The sequence below is a fragment of the Bombina bombina genome, chromosome 5, assembly GCF_027579735.1.
Source record: "Bombina bombina isolate aBomBom1 chromosome 5, aBomBom1.pri, whole genome shotgun sequence".
Lineage (NCBI taxonomy): Eukaryota > Metazoa > Chordata > Amphibia > Anura > Bombinatoridae > Bombina > Bombina bombina.
In genome coordinates, this window is record NC_069503.1 from 1,061,580,812 (window position 1) to 1,061,606,675 (window position 25,864).

Consider the following 25,864-nt stretch of genomic DNA (forward strand, 5'->3'; position numbering starts at 1 on the left):
AACTACTCCGGTTAAAATCATAGTAAAAACTCTGGTAGATTCTTCTTCAAACTCTGCCAGAGAGGCAATAACACGCTCCGGTGCTATTGTAAAATAACAAACTTTTGATTGAAGTTATAAAAACTAAGTATAATCACCATAGTCCTCTCACACATCCTATCTAGTTGCTGGGTGCAAGAGAATGACTGGGAGTGACGTAGAGGGGGGGAGCTGTATGCAGCTCTGCTGGGTGAATCCTCTTGCATTTCCTGTTGGGGAGGAGTTATATCCCAGAAGTAATGATGACCCGTGGACTGATCACACATAACAGAAGAAAAAGACCTCTCGGATATGGGTCAAAGGGTAGAAAAACTAGAAGACAACACTGATCTTACTGATTCAAATATAAAATTCCTCAGGTCTAAGGTTGCATCTCAAGATGACTTAGTTCTACAAATGGAGAACAAATTAGACGATTTGGAAAATCGAAGCCGTCGTAGCAACATTAGAATCAGGGGAATCCCGGAAACTATATCACCGGCTGACCTGGAAGATTATCTACAAGGTCTTTTCACATCCATTCTTGGGAGTTGATTCCGAGGCCATGATAGCCTTGGACAGATTCCACAGGGCATTACGGGCAAAACCTCTGGGAGATCAGCCCCAAGGGATGTTGTTGTTAAAATCACTAGATGCCAAATTAAAGAAGAGATTATGAAGAAAGCGAGGAAGAGATTCCCACTCAAGTACAGAGCTGAATCTATCCAATTGTATGAAGACTTGACTCCAAGAACCCTGCAGAAGAGACGAGAATTTAAACATTTCACCACCACACTAAGACAGCGCAATACACCATATAGATGGGGTCACCCTTTCAATTTGCAAATACCATGGAAGGGCAGAAGATTAATATGTAGCACTACAGAGGATATACAACGGGTTTGTAAGGATCTATAAATCGCACCCCCACCACCGCAAGATGAGATCCGTGGAAATGGGACAGAGAGGTCCCACTCCGCGCCACCACTTCCCCAGAGAGCTGAATGGAGGAAGGTCTCAGCAAAATCTGCCAATAAAGACACTCAGAGAACTGAACTTGCAACCACTTTGGGAAAGTGAACTTTTCTGGGACAATAATTGAAGTGTCCGACATTTGGTGGATTCTGTTTGTTGTAGCTGCACCCATGGTATGGGGTGCTCACCTGTCCTGGCCCACCCCGGAATTTTAAGATGGGGTGGGTCGCAGCAGGTAGAGCCCAATGAAGAAAACCGGGGAGAGAGATTCTTGCCGGCTGATAGCAATGGTGCACCTGCAGGAAGAGAGGGGTGAGATAAAGTACTTAATTGATGAATGTATAATGTTCATTGAATGTAGTGAGCTCACATTGTATTGACTTCTGCAGTGTAGAGACATGATACGTACAGTTTCTAAAATGTAATATGAAGATTTTTAAACCAGCTCAATTTGTAAAACGAAGTTTCAGGTATTTTCTTTTATATAGCATTAAGCATACTATATGCATATATAGTTTGAGATAACAATTTGATGCCCAGTAGGGGTTTGTGTTCCCCTTTAAAGAATGCTATTTTTTGTTTTTCTTACTCGCACCAGTTGTGTGCTAATCGCATTGGTTTAGGTTTCGTTTGTTTTTGCCATTGGGTATGCCTTAGTTTGAAGAGTGTAAATTGTGTTAGGAATCAACTTACAGAAAACACACCACAGTCATGCAGCCTCAGGAGTTACAAAAATAGAATCCAACACACAAGATGACAAACGTTCACACTCACACAAACTACACATTTAATCACCCAAAATGTGAAGGGATTTAACTGTCCCAACAAGAAGGCTATGGCTGTTCGGGACCTCTGTCAGAGAGGGGGGAAAATTCTTTTATTGCAGGAAACTCATTTTAAAACTGATAGAATGCCTGGTTATCTTTCCTCCCAATACCCACAACACTTCCACAGCAAATAAAAAAAAATTAATGGAGTTAGTATTTTGATACATGAATCAATTCCATTCAAACTTCAACAAATAGACAGAGATAGGGAGGGAAGATATTTGGGTATAATGGGCTTGATGTTTAGCAAACCAGTAACCATTGTAAATGTAAATGTTCCCAATACGGGACAAGGTCGGTTTATCTCTCGCTTCTCCGACAAAATCGCCGATTTAACTAAAGGCCCTTTGATTGTCACAGGAGACCTCAATATCCCTTTAGTACCCAATCTAGATAGCTCCATCCCCACTATTCGACAAAACCAAAAAACACTTTACTCTATATGGAGGGACATTAGGGCATTGACACTTCACGATGTGTGGAGATACACACATCCACAAATAAGAGACTATACATTTTTCTCAAACCCACAAAAAAGCTATTCAAGATTAGACTACATTTTAGTGGATCATATTGCGTTATCACTAGTCAAATATGTCAATATCAAACACACAGTGTAGTCAGACCACTCGTTAGTGGAATGCAAGATGATTTGGCCCTCTTCTCCTCTGAAACATTTCTCATGGCGACTAGACAATTCACTGTTAGCTAACCCAAAAATAGTGGAATCATTCGCTGAGCATTTAGATACCTACTTCACCCTCAACAATACACCAGATATTAGTCCCACAATAATATGGGAGGCACATAAAGCCTATATTAGAGGTGAATTTATCAAACTCAAAGCCTTTAAAACGTAAACAATCTCTTACAGAATATTTTAAACTAGCGCAAGAGGTGTCTTAAGCAGACCTAATGTTGAAGCTTCATCCCGAAGACAAGGTAATAGCCAAAGCTCTCCAGGAAAAAAAGGGAAAATCTAAATAAATACTTACAAATCGAATCAGAGACACACCAATTGCATATAAAGCAAAAATACTATGGCGAGGGAAACAGAACGGGGAAACTCCTGGCTAGGGCATTAAGAAAACATGCCAATTTATACATTCACTCCCTCAACGTAACAAATAACACCACAATAGAAGACACAAAATCTATTGGAGACTCCTTTAGAAGGTTCTATCATGGACTTTATAATTTATTCCCCAATCGATCGCCAACTTCACATCCGTTAAAGTGCGAAAAATACTTAGATACTATATCTCTCCCTAAACTCACTGATAACGAGGCATCCTTGCTGGAAGCCCCAATCTCCAGTAGGGAGTTACTGGAATCCATAAAAGAGATGAAGCCGGAGAAAGCCCCGGTCCCAGATGGTCTTAGCAACCGGCATTATAATGTATTTACGCTCAACTTATCCCACATTTATTCACTCTGTTCAACCAAATATCTGAATCCATAGTCTTCCCTGATACCATGTTGCAGGCCCACATCTCGGTACTCCCCAAACCCGGAAAAACTCTAGCAAATTTCAGGCCAATATCTTTATTAAATGTAGATCTCAAGCTGTACGCCAAAATTATAGCAAATACGATAAATAAATTCCTTCCAAAACTAATTCATCACAATCAGGTCGGGTTTGTCCCTCAGAGAGAGGCCAAGGATAATGTATGTAAAATACTAAATTTGATGGATTAAAAAATTAAAAATCCCCTCAATATATCTATCAACTGATGCTGAAAAAGCATTTGATAGATTGGATTGGACCTTCTTACAGACCACACTTCAAAGATTCGGCTTCCCCATGAAAACTATTCAAAAAAAATTTGCCTTATATTCCAATCCATCTGCCCAGATACGGGTCAACAGAGTTTTGACTGACCATCTTGAAATTAGGAATGGTACGAGGCAGGGTTGCCCACTTTCCCCCATCCTCTTTATATTATCTCTAGAACCATTGGCTATAAAATTGCGTGAACATCCAAGAATAAAATGTATAACCATACAAGACCAAACATATAAATTGGCAATGTTCGCCAACGATATTCTCATGACTCTAATAGACCCATTAAAGTTCCTAACAAACATCCAACAAGAATTACAATCCTATGGGGCAGTATCAAATTTTTTGATAAGCACAAATAAAATCAGAATTATACCCAATAAATCTTTCAGACGCAGAAGTGTTGGAAATCAAACAAATATACCCGTACAAACTACAGAGCCAAGCATTAAAATATTTAGGAATATTCCTAAACCACAACCCTGCAAATTTACAAAAATTAAAACTATGGCCGCTTACTGGAGGAATTTGAGTACTTAGCCTCCTCCTGGCTTCCAAAAAAAAAAAAAAAATCTCTTGGCTTGGGAGAATTGCAGCCACTAAAATGACACTGTTGCTGAAAGCCTTATATGTCATGCAGGCATTGCCAATACCGGGAATTGCAGCAGATATCAGTAAACTGCAAGCTATCATAGATACCTACATATGGCAAAGAAGGCCACCGAGACTAGCTAGGAATACACTTTATAGACATAAGGATGATGGTGGGTTGGGAACCCCAAATCTATACTTCTATAAACTAGCGATTGCCGAAAACAGGGTTGTGGAGTGGTGTAGACAGGGAGGCAACTCCTATAAGAGATGTGTCCACCTAGAATCACAGTTATTGGGAATTACCCAAATGGGTGGGATGTGCTGGGCGCCCCAAAAACCCCCTTTAGAAAAAATTGCTACTTACCCATTTATTAAAGAAACCTGGTCAGACTGGCTAAAATACGCAGCAAACACAAACGCATAACATCCATTTATTCACCATTGACAATACTTGATCCAAATAGAGAGCTTTTGCTTTGTTCGCTAGGGAGGAAACAAAACACAACGGCACCAACAAAATTGTTGGATCATGTACCTGTGTTCTCGTTATTGGAAAAAGGACGAATAGCACAGAGACACACTTTACTGACACGAGGTTTTACTCACTTCTACTCCTGGTTTGTATACCATCAGGTTCGTCACTTTCTTTCCATGCATAAAAACAAACAGAATATGCTTAGACCACTTACAATATTTGAACATAAACATTGGGATACATGGTTCCAAGCGACCGCCAAATCAGCACACTCAGCAACGGCACTTTAAACAAATATTAAGATTCTCACTAGGTGGTATTTAACCCCTAGCAAAGTAAAGCATATGTTTAAAAACGCCAGCAATAGATGCTGGAGAGGGTGCAACCAAGAAGGCACAATGTACCATATATGGTGGGATTGTATATATAATATACACATTTTGGGTGCAAATACATGAACAAATCTGCAAAATTATCGGAATTGAGCTGGCTCTCTCTCCTGAGGGAATTTTATTCAATGCTAAACCACGCATTCCTTGTAAAAACAGAATTTATGCTTACCTGATAAATTACTTTCTCTTGTGGTGTATCCAGTCCACGGGTTCATCCTTTACTTGTGGTATATTCTCCTTCCTAACAGGAAGTGGCAAAGAGAGCACACAGCAGAGCTGTCCATATAGCTCCCCCTCTAGCTCCACCCCCCAGTCATTCGACCGAAGGTTAGAAAGAAAAAGGAGAAACCATAGGGTGCAGTGGTGACTGTAGTTTAAAAATAAAAACCACCTGTCTTAAAATGACAGGGCGGGCCGTGGACTGGATACACCACAAGAGAAAGTAATTTATCAGGTAAGCATAAATTCTGTTTTCTCTTGTAAGGTGTATCCAGTCCACGGGTTCATCCTTTACTTGTGGGATACCAATACCAAAGCTTTAGGACACGGATGAAGGGAGGGAACAAGACAGGTACCTTAAATGGAAGGCACCACTGCATGTAAAACCTCTCTCCCAAAAATAGCCTCCGAAGAAGCAAAAGTATCGAATTTGGAAAATTTGGAAAAAGTATGCAGCGAAGACCAAGTCGCTGCCTTACAAATCTGTTCAATAGAAGCCTCATTTTTAAAAGCCCATGTGGAAGCCACTGCTCTGGTAGAATGAGCAGTAATTGTTTCAGGAGGCTGCTGGCCAGCAGTCTCATAGGCCAGACTGATGATGCTTTTCAGCCAAAAGGAAAGAGAGGTAGCAGTCGCCTTCTGACCTCTCCTCTTACCAGAATTGATAACAAACAATGAAGTTGTTTGTCTGAAATCCTTAGTTGCTTGTAAATAGAACTTTAAAGCACGAACCACATCAAGATTGTGTAACAGATGTTCCTTCTTCGAAGAAGGATTAGGACACAGAGAAGGAACAACAATTTCCTGGTTAATATTCTTATTAGACACAAATATAACACCACATTCACTTTACCCTTCCGAGAGGGACCCTATTGCTTAGAGCCGGCAAAGAGAATGACTGGGGGGTGGAGCTAGAGGGGGAGCTATATGGACAGCTCTGCTGTGTGCTCTCTTTGCCACTTCCTGTTAGGAAGGAGAATATCCCACAAGTAAAGGATTAACCCGTGGACTGGATACACCTTACAAGAGAAATTAGAAAAAGTCTTTATCAAATATTAATAAATGCAGCAAAAAGACTCATACCAAAGTTCTGTAAGAAACCACATGCACCCACACTTACTAACTGGTTTGATTTAGTAAAGAGCACCCTAACTCTAGAAAGACTACATTACTTTAAATTGGGATGTTTGAGTCTCTACCATGATATGCTATTTTTATGGGAACAGTATGTGCATGGTGGAGGGGCAATTGGTAGGTAGCCTCTAATTAAGGTATGGAATGTATTTATTTTTGAGATACACATTACTAAAAAGAAATCATCATGGTTTGACTTGCTAGACTGTTGTCATCCCTTTGGCAGAATACTTGTTATGTTATGTAATATGTTATTTGCTTTTTTGTTTTGTTTATCTATTTTATAATACAACCCCCCCCTTTTTTGGGGTTATTTTTGAAATATGGACAAAATATCCTGAGGTGTAATGCAGCTGACGTATAGGATGTTTGGGCTTTGGAACAGGAGGAAGCCTTTGGACATAATACTCAAGCCACCTTCATGAGTCATAATCTGTGTAACCTTGTCTGGTTTATAATGGTAAATATGGCTGCATGTTTGAAAATAATGTCCCAGGTCCTATTTGAATATCATTTAATGTAATACCTTGGCTGTATTGATCCACTTTGGATATGCTGTAACCATAACTTTTTGACTTCTTGAAAAACCAATAAAGAAATTTTAAATTAAAAACTTTCATTCCTAAAACTAAACATTCTTAGTGAATATGATATTTCCTATATAAATTAGCTTGGAGATTGGGAAAGCTTTCCACAATACCATTCATGTGGAAAGCAGTACTGTGTAAAACTCCCGTGGAATTCCTGGCCAATAGCAGGAAGCTCAGCATCAGGTAGCAAAACAGCAGTTTTAGTGCAAAAGCTAAATAGTCACACACTCTATACAGAGCAGTAAGCCTAGCACATAACATTTGGCACTTAAGGGTTAAAAGATTTATCGAACACCCTCACCCCAAAAAGTAAAAGCATACACAGTTTATAACTATGTCCGAACTAAGTTTGATTCTAAAGCACACAAATTCTATTGCATAAGTGTCACACTCAAAATGTATGCACAATCTAGATAAATGAATGGTGGCCCTAACAAACCTATTTAGACGACGTTTGCAGTAAGGGCTTCTTGGTCCAGAAGAACTAAAACGATGATATCTTCTCCTCACAGGGGAAGCTGCACTGGTATAAAATACATCCTGTTTTTTATGGCTCCTACGCTCTGCAAGAAATATGATCATATACATGTAACATTACAAAGATGCACATAAAATGAAAATGAAATAGGCGTTATGAATTTTAAAAATATAATATTGAGTCTAGCCTGGGGCAAACACCTTGAAGGCAGCCTAATTACAAAAATATTTTTACTGTACAAAGCAGGACAAGACAACATCTTTTAAAAATGCAAACCACACTTTTTTTTTAAACTAGGAAAGGATTAAAGAGTACCAAAAACACTATAAAAAACCATAAGAATGCTTGAGCACATTTAAGTTAATAGTAGTGGCATTCATATAAAAAAATATTTTCTTATCAAACATTTTTTAAGTTTAATAAAATGAGATTCCTGGCATTAATCAGTTGTAAAGATATACAAAAATGAAGATACCTGTTAGTGGGGCTTGATATGGTACAACAGCTTTTCTTTGACGTAGCTCATAACGCTTTTGATTATCCTCCTCCCCATCCTCCTCATCTTGGTCTTCACCCTCTTCTGATGTTTCTATCAAAATTGTAGCATGAATAATTAATTTAAACAAAAAAAAAAAAAACCATCTGCAAGAAGTCACGGAATACAATATTCCTGAGCTTTTAGTTCTGGGGCTATTTTTCAAATTTTGAGCCGTTTGCATGGGAAGATTAGAAAGGACATTACAATCCCAATTTAATACAACATTAATTATTTAAGGAAAATAAGATATAAAAGCATCCAAATACCAACTTGTTCCCACAGGTGGGCATCCGCCTGGGTGCAGACTTGAAAACAGTATAGGAACCAAATGAAGATGCACTCTCAGAACTTTTAACAGCAAAGTAAAGATTACTTTATTTGTGGAACGTTTTCGGGGATCAGGTCCCCTTCATCAGCATAAATAATAGTGAACACAACCAAACTTATATAGTGTTTAAGATAACAATTCAAACCATACCTCAATCAAACAGTGGCGCCAAAAAGCTCCGGTCTGGAACACTGCTTGCGAGGGGGCCTGGATGATCTCCATGTGTGGTTCAATGCATTTAACAGCACACAAACTACGGTCAGGTTTAAGATCACGACGAGTGAGCAAGCCATTAACTTTCTTGACCTAAACGTACATAAGACAGCCCAAGGTCTAGGGTTTACATTATATAATAAACCAACAGACAGGAATTCCCTTTTACGTGCCGATAGCTGTCATCCCCCAGCACTACTTAAGGGCATTGTGAGGTCCCAATTGATTAGAACCATCTGAAATAATTCAGATAATGCTCTAGGAGTCTCAGAGTTGTCCGAGATGGGCGAGAAGTTTGAGCAAAGGGGCTACAAGCCGCAGTTAATCAAGGAGATGATCGGAGAAGTGTCAATATACACTGGCGGAACTTCTCGTGAGAGATACTTCAAAGGAAAAACTCATAATGGTAACTACCTTTTCACCCACTACTAAAAATGCAGGCCAGGTTCTTCGGACACATTGGCCCATAGTGGCCACGGATCCTAAGTTGCACTTCAGTAAGAATATGACACCAATGGTAGGCTACAGAAGGGGTATCAACTTACGGGACCTATTGGTCAGGACAGACCCTAAAGCCAGCTACCGACCTCGGACCCAGGTTAATATCAAGGGATCGTACCGCTGCACCACCTGCAACGGACTTATCAGCACAAAAACGTTCCACCATCCACACACCAACAGGCAATATGTCATTAGACACTCTATAACATGTGCAACTACATTTTTTATATATCTCTTGGTGTGTCCGTGTTCGATACTATGTGGGTAAGACGTCTGGTACGTTGAGAGAGAGAGAATGACGAATCACAGACATGCCATTAGGTTGGCACAAAAGTCTGGAGATTCTGATCAACCCATAGCAAGACATTGTGCGCTAAGGAAACATCCGGTGTCATCTATTAGGTACACATTGATCTATCACGTCCCACCTCTGGACAGGGGTGGGGACCGAAACAAAATACTCTTACAGCGGGAGGCACAATGGATGTACCGTCTAGGAACGATTCAACCAGTGGGTCTTAATGCAACACCTGATTTCAAAGTCCTTAAAGTGATGGTAAAGTCATCTGTTGTGCAGTACATAATCCTTTTTCTTTTACCTTAACTAGCACATCGATGTGCTTATATAAATAAAAAACAATTTATTCACTCTGTAATGATGATTTTATTTCCCCTCCGTAGAGTTTTTTAAACAGCCTCTCTATAATTTTTTCACCGGTGCAGCTTTGATTGACAACGCTTTTAGCCAATCATCAGCTCACCATGCGCCCTATGTAAAATATGAACCGCACGCTCCCGGCATCTACACTAACTCTTTGCTACTTACTGCGCATGCGCACTTCTTACGCTAACTGCGCATTGCTATCTGAGAATACTCAGCTCCTGGTTTTAGCCGATGTAAGTAAACAGTAAATCATTCCTTTCGTAATGATTCACTGTTTGCTTTCATTTCTCTCATCAGCCAGATATTTTTCGATGTCTATATGTTTCAATGTTTGCTTTAATTTCTACCATCAATAATTTCTCTCGTCATATATAAAATAATTGTAAGTATTTTTTGCCCAAAAAATACTTACAATTATTTTATATATGAAGAGAGAAATTATTGATGGTAGAAATTAAAGCAAACATTGAAACATATAGACATCGAAAAATATCTGGCTGATGAGAGAAATGAAAGCAAACTGTGAATCATTACGAAAGGAATGATTTACGGTTTACTTACATCGGCTAAAACCAGGAGCTGAGTATTCTCAGATAGCAATGCGCAGTTAGCGTAAGAAGTGCGCATGCGCAGTAAGTAGCAAAGAGTTAGTGTAGATGCCGGGAGCGTGCGGTTCATATTTTACATAGGGCGCATGGTGAGCTGATGAGTGGCTAAAAGCGTTGTCAAAGCTGCACCGGTGAAAAAATTAGAGAGGCTGTTTAAAAAACTCTACGGAGGGGAAATAAAATCATCATTACAGAGTGAATAAATTGTTTATTTATATAAGCACATCGATGTGCTAGTTAAGGTAAAAGAAAAAGGATTATGTACTGCACAACAGATGACTTTACCATCACTTTAAGTAGTGTGGTCTAAAGGTGTAGTACATACTAGGGGTACATCCTTTGATCCCCCATGACTGTCTCGGGCTGTTGGTATGGGCTCCATTTTTGCTGTCCCATCCGGCCCGGTGCCACAGCACAAGCCATTGGGAATCTTGTGTTCTCAGATTTCTTGTGGAAGTCGGGGGGTGAATAAAGTGGTTACCCACACATCTGACCGGTATTTTCACTACAGGACTGATTTAGGTTGAATAAGAGTTTTTTCAGGAGGAGACTCTAATATCATCAGTAAACGAGAAAGGAGTTCTCATGAATTGAGTAAATGTTTTTTGCTGACACCTAAAGAGGACGCTCATCCCAGTAATTAAATTCTAGAGGAGATATTTGGGAATAATGTGGACACCTCTTTCTATGAGGGTCTGTAACAATGAATGGAACTCTATCAATCACACTTAGGACTCTGGGTACAGTGTGAAGTAACACTGTAGTGTCCTTTTTTTCTGGCAAATCTAGGTGTATGTAAATATATGAATACAGTCTGTGGGTATACTACATTGTGTATATCATTAACATTGATATAATTCTGTTTTTTGTTTTTTTAGGTATTTGTTTAATTTGCATACTGCACTCTGTTGGAGATAGTGCTTTTGTATTTGTGTACCGGGACCTATGCCCCTGAGAGGGTGCTACATAATATAGGGCCCATAAGATCCAAATGGTGTGTCATAATAATAAGATATTTGACATATGAAACCCACCTATTTGACACAGAAGCATAGGCACTCACCTAATATTATTGGGTTTAGCATAGTGGAGTGAACATGGGGTTTGTGTTTCTGATTATAATATGGATTGTTTATCAACATATTTTGTTCCAATGATATCCATATATGTGACCTTGTATAATATGACTGTATGTTAGCGACACACTCATGTAATTGTCACCCTCTCCACAGCTAAATCATCTACCTGATCTTCAACACAAGTTATCACATTTAATTTAACATGTCTATATGTAGAGGTTTTTTAACACAGTGATAGTATACATGATTATTCCACCCTTTTTCACTTGATTAAAGCTGGTAAATCCCCTACCGGTCTCACCAAATGTGTATCTAGGTCGCTATGGCAACTGGGATCCAACCACGCCACTATAAGTGAAAGTAGGATTAAATGATAGTACACAGGGATAAATATTCACATAGTGTGTTTTTAGAAATAGTAGTGTTGTATTTCAATTTATTCACTTTGAATCAAGATCCAACTAGTGGAGTCAGTGTGTGTGTTCCCGTGTTGTAATTTATTTAGGTATTTGTCACTTAACCAAGTTGTTGTGCAGACACCAGTGGATACAAATATATAGACACAGCTATGGATCTACTTTGTAAGAATTACCGGTCATCGTCAAAAATGTGAATATGCCAATCTGTATTCCGGTCTTGATAGATTTGTATATTCGTTGCCATGGCAACTCACGCTATATACACGGCACCATGATAAACAGCAGGAGTAATACATTTTGAGTATGCACATTTGTCTTTCAACATGACACATGCTTTATCCTTTAGTGGGGGTGCTTTACAAGGGTTATGTACATTTTATATGAATATATGTTTTTTTCACTATGATGATATGACATTCCCTCCCGGAAGTGACATATGCATCACTTCCGGTTTGACGGATCTGTGGAATGCAAGCAGCATTCCAGACTGGAGCTTTTTGGCGCCACTGTTTGATTGAGGTATGGTTTGAAGTGTTATCTTAAACACTATATAAGTTTGGTTGTGTTCACTATTGTTTATGCTGACGAAGGGGACCCGATCCCCGAAAACGTTCCACAAATAAAGTAATCTTAACTTTGCTGTTAAAAGTCCTGAGACTGCATCTTTATTTGATACATACATACATACATACATATACTCACACACACACACACAGGTAGCCCTCAGTTTACGCTGGGGTTAGGTTCCAGAAGGAATGGTGGTAAATCGAAACCCTTGTAAATTGAAACCCAGTTTACAATGTAAGTCAATGGGAAGTGAGGGAGTTAGGTTCCAGGTTCTCTACGTGCGTAGAGAGATTGTAATTTAACTCCTCCTTCAGTTTTCGCTGATGTCCAGCTAGGCACTGTAGAGAGTTGCGGCGCAACACCATCAGAGGAGATTAATTCCTGCTTGATGGTGTCAAGGACCACCAACATCTTCTCGTGGACCACCAGTGGTCCACGGACCACTGGTTGGAGACCGCTGCCTTAGAGGACCGATTCCACAGTAGTGGTCGCTCCTGAGAAAGAGTAAATTTGACAGATATTTCGAAGTTCCTTCTTACGCAGATGTTTTTCCCAGTTCCTAAGCGAGCTTCGGAGATTGTTTCTAAGGAATGGGAGAAACTAGGTATTCCCTTCTCTCCCTCTCCTATTTTCAAAAAGATGTTCCCTATAGCTGACGCAGTCAAGGAAGCTTGGCAATCTGTTCCTAAGGTGGAAGTGGCTATTTCCACCTTGGCAAAACATACTACTATTTCTATTGAGGATAGTTGTGCTTTTAAAGACCCCATGGACAAGAAGTTGGAGGGCTGCTGAATCCAAGTCAGCATAAAGGGCTTGCCCCCGTTTCGGGAACGGATCTGGTAGGGGCAGACTTTCTTTGTTCAGGCTTGAGTGTGGGACTTCAGGATCCCTTGGCTATAGAAATAGTATCTCAGGGATACAAACTGGAGTTCAAAAATGTTCCTCCTCGAGGAAGATTTCTTCTTTCAAGATTATCTGCAGACCAGATAAAAAGAGAGGCGTTCTTACATTGTGTAAGAGACCTCTCCTCCCTGGGAGTAATTTTTTACCCGTTCCTATACAGGAACGCAGGCAGGGTTTTTATTCAAGTCTGTTGGTAGTTCCCAACAAGGAGGGAACTTTCAGACCTATCCTAGACCTCAAGGGTCTAAACAAGTTTCTCAGAGTTCCATCATTCAAGATGGAAGCTATTAATACCATTCTTTCATTGATCCAGGAGGGTCAATTTATGAAGACAGTGGATTTAAAGGATGCATATCTATGTTCCTATCCACAGAGATCATCACAAGTTCCTAAGGTTTGCCTTTCTGGACAAACACTTTCAGTTCATGGCTCTTCCTTTTGGTCTGGTCACGGCACCCAGAATCTTCAAAAAAAAGGATCTGGGGTCTCAGCTGGCAGTTCTAAGACCCCGGGGCATTGCGGTGGTGCCTTATCTGGACGATATTCTAATCCAGGCGCCATCTTGTCAACAAGCAAGGTCCCATACCAACATTGTGCTATCCTTTCTGAGAACCCACGGGTGGAAGGTAAATCTGGAAGAGAGTCCCTTAATCCCGAAGACAAGGGTGACTTTCTTGGGAACTCTAATCGATTCTATATCTATGAGGATTTTTCTGACAGAGGTCAGAAAATCAAAGATTATAGATACCTGTTGAGCCCTTCACTCCAATTCTCAGCCATCGTGGTGGCAATGGACATCATACCATTTGCTCGATTTCACCTCAGACCTCTGCAGTTAAACATGCTCAGGCAGTGTAATGGAGATTATGCAGATTTGTCTCCTCGAATAACCCTGGAACAGGAGACAAGGGACTCTCTTCAATGGTGGTTGTTTCTAGATCATCTATTATCCCAGGGGACCTGCTTTCGCAGACCTTCCTGGGTGATTGTGACAACAGACGCCAGCCTTTTAGGATGGGGAGCAGTCTGGGGCTCCCTAAAGGCTCAGGGAGTATGGACTCAGGCAGAGTCTGCTCTTCCAATAAACATCTTGGAACTAAGAGCGATCTTCAATGCTCTTCTGGACTGGCCTCAGTTGGCTTCAGCCCAGTTCATCAGATTCCAGTCAATCATCAATCAAGGAGGAACGAGGAGTTCCTTAGCGATGACCGAGGTAGCCAAGATAATCCAGTGGGCGGAGGCCCATTCTTTCCATCGATACACATCCCAGGGGTGGACAACTGGGAGGCGGACTTTCTGAGCAGGCAGACTTCATCCGGAAGCATTCACCAACCTGATTCTCATATGGGGTCGGCCGGAGTTAGATCTCATGGCATCTCGTCAGAATGCCAAACTCCCGAGATACGGGTGAAGGTCCAGGGACCCCCAGGCAGAACTGAAAGATGCTCTGGCAGTTCCTTGGTCCTTCAGCCTTGCATATCTATTTCCCCTGTTTGCTCTTCTTCCTCGGGTTATTGCTTGAATCAAACAGGAGAAGGCATCAGTGATCTTCATTGCCCCTGCGTGGCCTTGCAGGATTTGGTATGCCGATCTGGTGGACATGTCATCCCTGCCACCTTGGAGTCTTTCATTGAGGAAGGATCTTCTCATTCAAGGGCCCTTCCTTCACCCAAATCTAGTTTCTCTGAAGCTGACTGCTTGGAGATTGAACGCTTAATCCTATCTAAGCAGGGTTTTTCTGATTCGGTCATAGAGACCTTAAGGCGTAAGCCTGTAACTAGAAAGATTTACCATAATATATGGCGTAAATATCTTTATTGGTGTGAATCCAAGGGCTACTCATGGAGTAGAGTTAGGATTCCCAGAATTTTGTCTTTTCTCCAAGAAGGTTTGGAGAAGGGTTTATCGACAAGTTCCCAAAAGGGTCAGATCTCTGCCTTATCTATTTTGTTACACAAACGTCTGACAGATGTCCAATCTTTTTGTCAGGCCTGTGTTCAAACCAGTTACTCCTCCTTGGAGTCTGAATTTAGTTCTTAAAGTTCTTCAAGGGGCTCCGTTTGAGCCTATGCATTCCTTAGATATTAAGTTATATTGGAAAGTTTTATTTCTTGTTGCTATTTCTTCAGCTCGAAGAGTATCTGAGCTTTCGGCGTTGCAATACAATTCGTCTTAAATTATTTTCCATTCAGATAAGGTAGTTTTACATACTAAACTAGGGTTCCTTCCTAAGGTTGTTTCAGACAGGAACATTAATCAGGAGATTGTTCCTTCCTTGTGTCCTAATCCGTCTTCTGCACAATGTGGACGTAGTCCGTGCTTTAAAGTTTTACTTACAAGCGACTAAGGACTTTCGTCAGTCTTCTTCTCGGTTTGTAAATTTCTCTGGAAAACTTAAGGGTCAGAAAGCTACGGCTCCCTCTCTTTCTTTTTGGTTGAAGAGTATCATCCGTTTTGCATATGAGATTGCTGGACAGTAGCCGCCTGAAAGAGTTACGGCTCATTCCACTAGGGCTGTTGCTTCCTCATGGGCATTCAAAAATGAAGCTTCTGTAGAACAGATTTGCAAGGCTGCAACTTAGTCCTCTCTTCACACTTTATCTAAATTGTATAAGTTTGATACTTTTGTCTCGGCTGAGGCTGCTTTTGGGAGAAAGGTACTTCAAGCAGTGGTGCCTTCCGTTTATGTTCCCTGTCTTGTCCCTCCCTTATCTGTGTACTCTAGCTTTGGTATTGTTCCCACAAGTAAGGATGATGATCCGTGGACTCATCGTGTCTTTAAAAAGAAGAGAAAATTTATGCTTACCTGATAAATTTGTTTCTTTTTAGACACGATGAGTCCACGGCCCGCCCTGTTCTTTTAAGACAGGTTGTTAATTTTTGTAAACTTCAGACACCTCTGCACCTTGGCTTTTCCTTTCTCTTCCTAACTTCAGTCGAATGACTGGAGTGGGAGGGAAGGGAGGAGCTATTTAACAGATCTGCTGTGGTGCTCTTTGCCTCCTCCTACTGACCAGGAGGTGAATATCCCACAAGGATGATGATCCGTGGACTCATCGTGTCTAAAAAGAAAGGTTGACATATGTTTGTTTCTCCCCCCCACCCCCCATTTTCCCCAACTAAGAGCACCACTTCAAATATTGTGTACAAATGTTCCCATCTGTCAGCTGTACTTATGGATTTTGAAAATGCTGTACTCTATATGGGCTTAGTGGAATCATAAGCTGTGGTACTCATACCATTAGATCTGGTTAAATGCCGGATTTAGGCTTGTTTATATGCATTTCAAAATTAAGTCAGCTGTAGTGTAAACTGAACAGTGTTAAGTTAACCTGTGTCATTTCAAACACTGAGCAATCTTAGTCTAAAATTTTATGCAGATGTAAAAATCTTAAGATAAAATGCCTCATCTGGAAAGTCCTTGCATAAAAGGGGCAGTAAACTGGAACGTAATTAAAATGAGAAAGTATGTATGTATGTATGTATGTATGTATGTATGTATGTATGTATGTATGTATGTATGTATATATATATATATATATATATATATATACATACACACACACAGGGAGTGCAGAATTATTAGGCAAGTTGTATTTTTGAGGATTATTTTATTATTGAACAACCATGTTCTCAATGAACCCAAAAAACTCAATATCAAAGCTGAATAGTTTTGGAAGTAGTTTTTAGTTTGTTTTTAGTTATAGCTATTTTAGGGGGATATCTGTGTGTGCAGGTGACTATTACTGTGCATAATTATTAGGCAACTTAACAAAAAACAAATATATACCCATTTCAATTATTTATTTTTACCAGTGAAACCAATATAACATCTCAACATTCACAAATATACATTTCTGACATTCAAAAACAAAACAAATCAGTGACCAATATAGCCACCTTTCTTTGCAAGGACACTCAAAAGCCTGCCATCCATGGATTCTGTCAGTGTTTTGATCTGTTCACCATCAACATTGCGTGCAGCAGCAACCACAGCCTCCCAGACACTGTTCAGAGAGGTGTACTGTTTTCCCTCCTTGTAAATCTCACATTTGATGATGGACCACAGGTTCTCAATGGGGTTCAGATCAGGTGAACAAGGAGGCCATGTCATTAGATTTTCTTCTTTTATACCCTTTCTTGCCAGCCACGCTGTGGAGTACTTGGACGCGTGTGATGGAGCATTGTCCTGCATGAAAATCATGTTTTTCTTGAAGGATGCAGACTTCTTCCTGTACCACTGCTTGAAGAAGGTGTCTTCCAGAAACTGGCAGTAGGACTGGGAGTTGAGCTTGACTCCATCCTCAACCCGAAAAGGCCCCACAAGCTCATCTTTGATGATACCAGCCCAAACCAGTACTCCACCTCCACCTTGTTGGCGTCTGAGTCGGACTGGAGCTCTCTGCCCTTTACCAATCCAGCCACGGGCCCATCCATCTGGCCCATCAAGACTCACTCTCATTTCATCAGTCCATAAAACCTTAGAAAAATCAGTCTTGAGATATTTCTTGGCCCAGTCTTGACGTTTCAGCTTGTGTGTCTTGTTCAGTGGTGGTCGTCTTTCAGCCTTTCTTACCACACCTTGTGCTTTTGGGCACTCCAGTGATGTTGCAGCTCTGAAATATGGCCAAACTGGTGGCAAGTGGCATCTTGGCAGCTGCACGCTTGACTTTTCTCAGTTCATGGGCAGTTATTTTGCGCCTTGGTTTTTCCACACGCTTCTTGCGACCCTGTTGACTATTTTGAATGAAACGCTTGATTGTTCGATGATCACGCTTCAGAAGCTTTGCAATTTTAAGAGTGCTGCATCCCTCTGCAAGATATCTCACTATTTTTGACTTTTCTGAGCCTGTCAAGTCCTTCTTTTGACCCATTTTGCCAAAGGAAAGGAAGTTGCCTAATAATTATGCACACCTGATATAGGGTGTTGATGTCATTCGACCACACCCCTTCTCATTACAGAGATGCACATCACCTAATATGCTTAATTGGTAGTAGGCTTTCGAGCCTATACAGCTTGGAGTAAGACAACATGCATAAAGAGGATGATGTGGTCAAAATACTCATTTGCCTAATAATTCTGCAGTGTGTGTGTGTGTGTGTGTATATATATATATATATATATATATATATATATATATATATATATATATATATATATATATATATATATATATATATATATATATATATATATATATATATATATATATATATATATATATATATACACACACACACACACATACATTTCTGCATGGCTTTAAATATAGAATTTCTACAGCATTGTCAAAGAATCATAAATACACTGCTGCATATTGCTAAAAAAAAAAAAAATTGTTTTTATAGACCCCTGGCCCCACCATACAACTTACTACCACACTGAAGTTACAACCCAAAATTGCACAAAAGAAATAAAAAAAAAACCATTTACTAATTCCTACCTCCTCTGCAAATGAAAGTGATCTGCTGTCTGACTCAGGCACACACTGTACAAACTGAAGTGTTAAGTCTGTCTCACACTGTGCATAGCGGTTTCGTGCACACTCAGAAATCCTCTCAAATGTTAATACTTTACTCCTTGTAATCACATTTCCCATGCTCAATAGCACTCTGCTGTAGTACCCTCTGGTGGCTGCCAAAATTAAAATAAGTTGTTCTTGCCTCATGGGGCCGCCTGGCCCATTGGGCCCTTACAGGACTTGCCCCGTCACCCCCTGATGGCAGCCCTGCCTGTGACTTAGACAAGTCCCAGACTGCGTCCTAATCCAGCAGGCTGATGCAGTGAGACATAACCCAGGAAGGATTCCAGACGCACTCGTCCAAAGACACAGACTCTCTCCCATAATGGGGAGTTTCTATCTCAATCAATCCTTTGCAACAGAACTGAAAGTTCTCCATTTTATGGAGAACAACAAAGGGAATGATGTCCATGGATCAGACCAATTCCCTCCATACAGAGAGCCACTTAAAAAGTGAAGGAAAAAAACAGCTGCAGCTAAATCCAAAACTTCCAACCTCTGGTTGCGAGATGGATAACTATCTACCGGATCACAAGGCTTGCTGTAGGCCGGATAGTAGAATTAAGGACCAGGGTGATAACTACTCTCCCAAATCATTTGCAGAGAGAGGAAGGAATAAATCCTTGATTATCTGAAAACAGATAGAAACCTTCTCCTAGATAGATAATCTATTAAAGGTCCTCAACAATCATTGCTCATAAACAAAACAAGGGAAACCTTCTCCAGATTAAATTTCCCAACCATGGGAAAGTATACTGGCCAAGAGTTTGAAAGGCGCACAAACCATATAAGTCCAGAAAGGCACTGCGATATCCCAAGACTCAAGTCTTTCTAGGAGGACGACTCAAACTTGAGAAAAACTCAAGAGAATAATAATACACATCCTACAGGTCTATGTTAGTTATAAACAGGCCCTTTTGAACCAAAAGAGAATGGATAATATACTTTGAAGGGCAAAACCTGAGCAACTTGAAGAAAACACCCAGAAGGAGAAATCCGCCCCTGTGAGGAATCTTAGAATGAACTAAAACTGATTGGATGCATAAGGAGGAAAAAAAACAAACAAAAAAAAAATTCCATTTAGCCTTACTCTCTTGGCGAGAGGTAGAACAACCTCTTTTTGCAAAATCAGAGAATTGGACTGCCAGGCCAAGACCAAACATCCTTTGAAGGGAAACGCCAGAAGCGTGATTTTTGGAGGAAACAAAGAATTTAATCTGCAACTGCAGAACTATAATGCCTAGGCTGTACTGCTATGTCACAAGAAGGCTTCTCAGCTGACCAAGGTCTCAGCCACCATGCCCCCAGGAATCACTGACACAGTCTGGTAAGACAAGACATTGCTTTAAAATGGCAAATAAACCTCCAGCTTCTATCCATTGGATCTGTAAAGGAGCAGCTCTCTCCCATAGAGATCGAAGTACTCTGCGCCATATTAGAAAGGTCCACTAGGTCAAAGAACATCAAATGGAGTCAGCGACAGGAAAAAGTCCTACACAGATGGAAGATAGGGAGAAAGGTATCCCAAGCTTTCCTAATTCCTGTGAAAATATCCACAGAATGTCTATAAACACTTCTTCATAAGAAGGAACATTATAGAATGATAAAGTGTACCACTGACCACCAAGGGTCAACCATGACAGGTTTATCGATATCAACCAAGTAGCTAAAACCTATAACTGTACACAAAGGTGTATAAGCATATATCTGAAGGATACCACTTCAGCATCAGATGAAAAAAATGCTTCTGTCCGCATCTGTAAATCTTTCAAAAAACTACCAGTGAAACCCTCTCACCCGACGAGTGAGATGATGAAAAAGAAAAAACACACACGCACTCTGATCAGCAGAAGCAGCAACCTTATTATATGATAACTTTAAGAACATCTTGTATTTTTCCTGAAGGTAAGGAAAAAAACATTAAACAGATACCGCAGAGGATACCTGAGCTGCTAAGTCTGTAGGCAAATACACTCCCCCAGGAGATTGAGAGGAACCGCAGGACACTGCATGTGACGCCAGTGTAGATTGGGACGTTTAAGGAGAAAGCTGTGGATACCTGAACACCATCATCCTAAGAGACAATAGAAAAAAAAAAAAAATATATATATATATATATATATATATATATATATATATATATATATATATATATATATATATATATATATATATATATATATATATATATATATATATATATATATATATATATATATATATATATATATATATATTTATATATTTATGTAGAGAGAATAAATCCTGGAAACAAAAGAAAGACCAGGATAAAAGACAGGGAATTCAGCACTCTTTTACAAAATTAAACTAAAGCTCAAAATGAATACTCAATTGTGTCGACCAAAAGGCTAGTATAGCTGCAAAGGAGAGAACTCTCTGGCACTAACAGTGTTATTACATGTATATATGCTAAGATGGTAAAAAATGCAAAAAGACCCAATAGGTAAATATGATCACTTTATAAGGATGTCAAAATAGCATAAAAAATACAACATATTACAAACCTGACCGGTCAGGGGATAGTGTCTATACCACAACAGAAATCATCAACATGATATGTAATTGTTTTCACAGGCCTGTAGAGCCATATGTGTTAGCTGCAGGATTAGAATGGGGGACAGTAATTAGACTACTACACCCTACTGCTTGCGGCACCTTAGTATGTAAGGCTAAATGCCGGGCAGATTATTATCTGGGATCTAAGTAGTTACAGTTAGTGTGCCCCAACACCAATGCAGAAGTATTGATGCTCTTAGAAGTCAAAACATTGATTGCACATATACATGTTACTTAGAAGATATATTAGTGGGGGACTGAAAGTCAAGCTACTACACCCAGCTGCATACGGCACCTTATTGTTTTAAGGCTAAATGCCGGGCAGGTATTTTTATGGGATCTAAGTAGGTTGCTGTACTGTGCCCCAAAATATGTACAGATCTCTTGTTACCATGCAAGCAAACAGCTTAGAACAATAATATACAGCCAGCTTTGCTGGATAATCACTTCGAAGCAGCTACTCTTGCTATCGGGTATAAATGTCCCTTTAGATAAAGTTATGCAAGCTGGAAAGTTAGCCATGAAGCAGATACAGGTAATTGTAGAAAGCACAAGGTATAGCCTCAGCGTAGCGTGATATTAGTAAGCTTCAAGCATATATTAGTAGTAGCATTTCCTTGGGGAACTTTAACCTATACCCTCTCATCAGGGTAGCATCATCCAAGACAGTCAATCAACAGCCTATTGCTCAGGCAGTGACAAGGCAGTATACGACCTGTTTCCTTCAAAGTTATTCCTGTGACTGATTCTTAGAAGATGAGCCTCTGAGTATTCGGGAACTCCATTCTAGAGATCCATCAGGCGTGTTCGCTTGCAGCGTGTCTGTTCCGTGTAATCAACACCAATCACATGCTCCGGTCAGCTTGTCCAATGCCGACGCGCGTTTCACCCGCTAGGTATGTCGGGCTTCGTCAGGGCGTGATGACGTTGGGAGTGCCTCGTCTCCCTTTTAAACTTTGCTTAGTGGCACGCCCCTATTGAGAAAGTCTCACAATGCTTCATCAGCGATGCTGGTTAGTAAAGGGACAAACCCTTTGAAGTGTACGTTGATTAGTGCAAATATAGTAATGATACAAAAAAATTAGAGTATACTCATTTAAAAACACTTGCATGCTAAGATAAAGAGATCATATACACACCTGAAAAAACCATTGGGTTTTTGTTTGAAAAAAGTGCTAAAAAAAATTTCGTCAAAACATGTAATATACCTATTTAGCCTTATTTGCCCTAAAAAGATGATATAGAAAATATTCTAATACAGCAAGATGAATGATGTAATATATAAAATATAGGGGCATGTCTGTACCGGGAAATATTATGGAATGCAAATGATGAAAACAACAGCCATACTTTATAAAAAGCAGGCCATGTCTATTCTATCATTTAGCCCTTTAGGTATCTGTGTTTGGAGGATCGTAATCCACCTGCATTCCTTTTGGAGGAGGACCTTATCATTATCGCCTCCTCTGTTATTGGTAATGCCTCTGTCAATGCCTATGAATGAAAGGGAGTCAGAAATACAGGCATGAGCATCCTCAAAGTGCTTAGCCACATTGCTTTTGGGATTCTTATTTTTAATGTCATCCCTGTGCTCAGTAATCCGGTCTTTAATGGCTCTCCGAGTTTTGCCCACATAGAACCGTGGGCAACTGCAGGAGAGAAGGTAGATGACACCTTCAGTATTGCATGTAATGTGATGCTTTAGTTTGTATATCTTGCCAGTATGTGTGGAAAAAACTTTAGTTTTTACCATGTATTTGCACGCCACACATCTTCCACATGGATGATTTCCCGTGGATCTATGTGTAGTGAGCCAGTCAGTTTGTTTTTTAGGTGATACAAATTGGCTTCTCACCAGTTTGTCCCTGAGGTTAGGTGCTCTTCTGGCAGTGATGTTAGGGTGGTCTCCCACCTCCTTTAATACCCCTTCATCACTTGTTAAGACATGCCAGTTTTTATCAAGTATAGTTCGCAGAGCTGGCCAGTGACAATTATAGTCTGCGATCAGTCTAATAGGACCTTGCACAGGTTTCTCCTTTGGTATCAGAAGTTGCTCACGATTTTGGTGGGCTGCTTCATTCAGAGCCCTTTTAATGACTCTCTTCGAGTACCCCCTGTCTTCAAAACGTATTTTCATTTCTTGTGCATGCTCATAATATCTCCAAACACAGATACCTAAAGGGCTAAATGATAGAATAGACATGGCCTGCTTTTTATAAAGTATGGCTGTTGTTTTCATCATTTGCATTCCATAATATTTCCCGGTACAGACATGCCCCTATATTTTATATATTACATCATTCATCTTGCTGTATTAGAATATTTTCTATATCATCTTTTTAGGGCAAATAAGGCTAAATAGGTATATTACATGTTTTGACGAAAAAAATTTTAGCACTTTTTTCAAACAAAAACCCAATGGTTTTTTCAGGTGTATATGATCTCTTTATCTTAGCATGCAAGTGTTTTTAAATGAGTATACTCTAATTTTTTGTATCATTACTATATTTGCACTAATCAACGTACACTTCAAAGGGTTTGTCCCTTTACTAACCAGCATCGCTGATGAAGCATTGTGAGACTCTCTCAATAGGGGCGTGCCACTAAGCAAAGTTTAAAAGGGAGACGAAGCACTCCCAACGTCATCACGCCCTGACGAAGCCCGACATACCTAGCGGGTGAAACGCGCGTCGGCATTGGACAAGCTGACCGGAGCATGTGATTGGTGTTGATTACACGGAACAGACACGCTGCAAGCGAACACGCCTGATGGATCTCTAGAATGGAGTTCCCGAATACTCAAAGAGGCTCATCTTCTAAGAATCAGTCACAGGAATAACTTTGAAGGAAACAGGTCGTATACTGCCTTGTCACTGCCTGAGCAATAGGCTGTTGATTGACTGTCTTGGATGATGCTACCCTGATGAGAGGGTATAGGTTAAAGTTCCCCAAGGAAATGCTACTACTAATATATGCTTGAAGCTTACTAATATCACGCTACGCTGAGGCTATACCTTGTGCTTTCTACAATTACATGTATCATGCCTAACTTTCCAGCTTGCATAACTTTATCTAAAGGGACATTTATACCCGATAGCAAGAGTAGCTGCTTCGAAGTGATTATCCAGCAAAGCTGGCTGTATATTATTGTTCTAAGCTGTTTGCTTGCATGGTAACAAGATATCTGTACATATTTTGGGGCACAGTACAGCAACCTACTTAGATCCCATAAAAATACCTGCCCGGCATTTAGCCTTAAAACTATAAGGTGCCGTATGCAGCTGGGTGTAGTAGTTTGACTTTCAGTCCCCCACTAATATATCTTCTAAGTAACATGTATATGTGCAATCAATGTTTTGACTTCTAAGAGCATCAATACTTCTGCATTGGTGTTGGGGCACACTAACTGTAACTACTTAGATCCCAGATAATAATCTGCCCGGCATTTAGCCTTACATACTAAGGTGCCGCAAGCAGTAGGGTGTAGTAGTCTAATTACTGTCCCCCATTCTAATCCTGCAGCTAACACATATGGCTCTACAGGCCTGTGAAAACAATTACATATCATGTTGATGATTTCTGTTGTGGTATAGACACTATCCCCTGACCGGTCAGGTTTGTAATATGTTGTATTTTTTATGCTATTTTGACATCCTTATAAAGTGATCATATTTACCTATTGGGTCTTTTTGCATTTTTTACCATCTTAGCATATATACATGTAATAACACTGTTAGTGCCAGAGAGTTCTCTCCTTTGCAGCTATACTAGCCTTTTGGTCGACACAATTGAGTATTCATTTTGAGCTTTAGTTTAATTTTGTAAAAGAGAGCTGAATTCCCTGTCTTTTATCCTGGTCTTTCTTTTGTTTCCAGGATTTATTATATATATATATATATATATATATATATATATATATATATATATATATATATATATATATATATATATATATATATATATATATATATATATATATATATATATATATATATATATATATATATATATATATATATATATATATATATATATATATATATATATATACATATATACACACATACACATACATATATATATATACACATATATACACACACACACATATATATATATATATACACACATATACATATATACACATATATATATATATATATATATGGAATAGGGCAAGAGGAGTTACCAGCGCTAAATTAAACCTAATGTGGTAAGTGGACCGAAACTGTTAAAGAGAGTAGTATAATGAAACTAAGTGATTTTTCAAATGGTAGTGCAGCTTGAAATGATTAAAGTGTACCCTTGTCACTTATAGAAATGTAAATATAAAAGAGAAAACAATCATATACAGAATTCAGCGCAACAATTACCATATATAAGTTATTGTTCTATTATAAGGCGTAATAGTGCTAACAAAGTCTTAGTATAAGAATACTTTTCGTTGAAACGAAAAGCCT

At 39.6% G+C, this 25,864-nt stretch overlaps 1 protein-coding gene across 1 annotated transcript in view; it reads right to left on the bottom strand.

Annotated features, from left to right (window-relative positions):
• The window catches only part of LOC128661716 (ATPase family AAA domain-containing protein 2), an 83,244-nt gene that overhangs the window by 33,127 nt on the left and 24,253 nt on the right, over nucleotides 1-25,864 (bottom strand). Inside the window, exons 7-8 of the mRNA XM_053715939.1 lie at nucleotides 7,961-8,074; nucleotides 7,447-7,570 (exon numbers count right to left, since the gene is read on the bottom strand). Of these exons, the coding sequence (XP_053571914.1) occupies nucleotides 7,447-7,570; nucleotides 7,961-8,074 (238 nt within the window). The remainder of the gene's footprint in view (nucleotides 1-7,446; nucleotides 7,571-7,960; nucleotides 8,075-25,864) is intronic.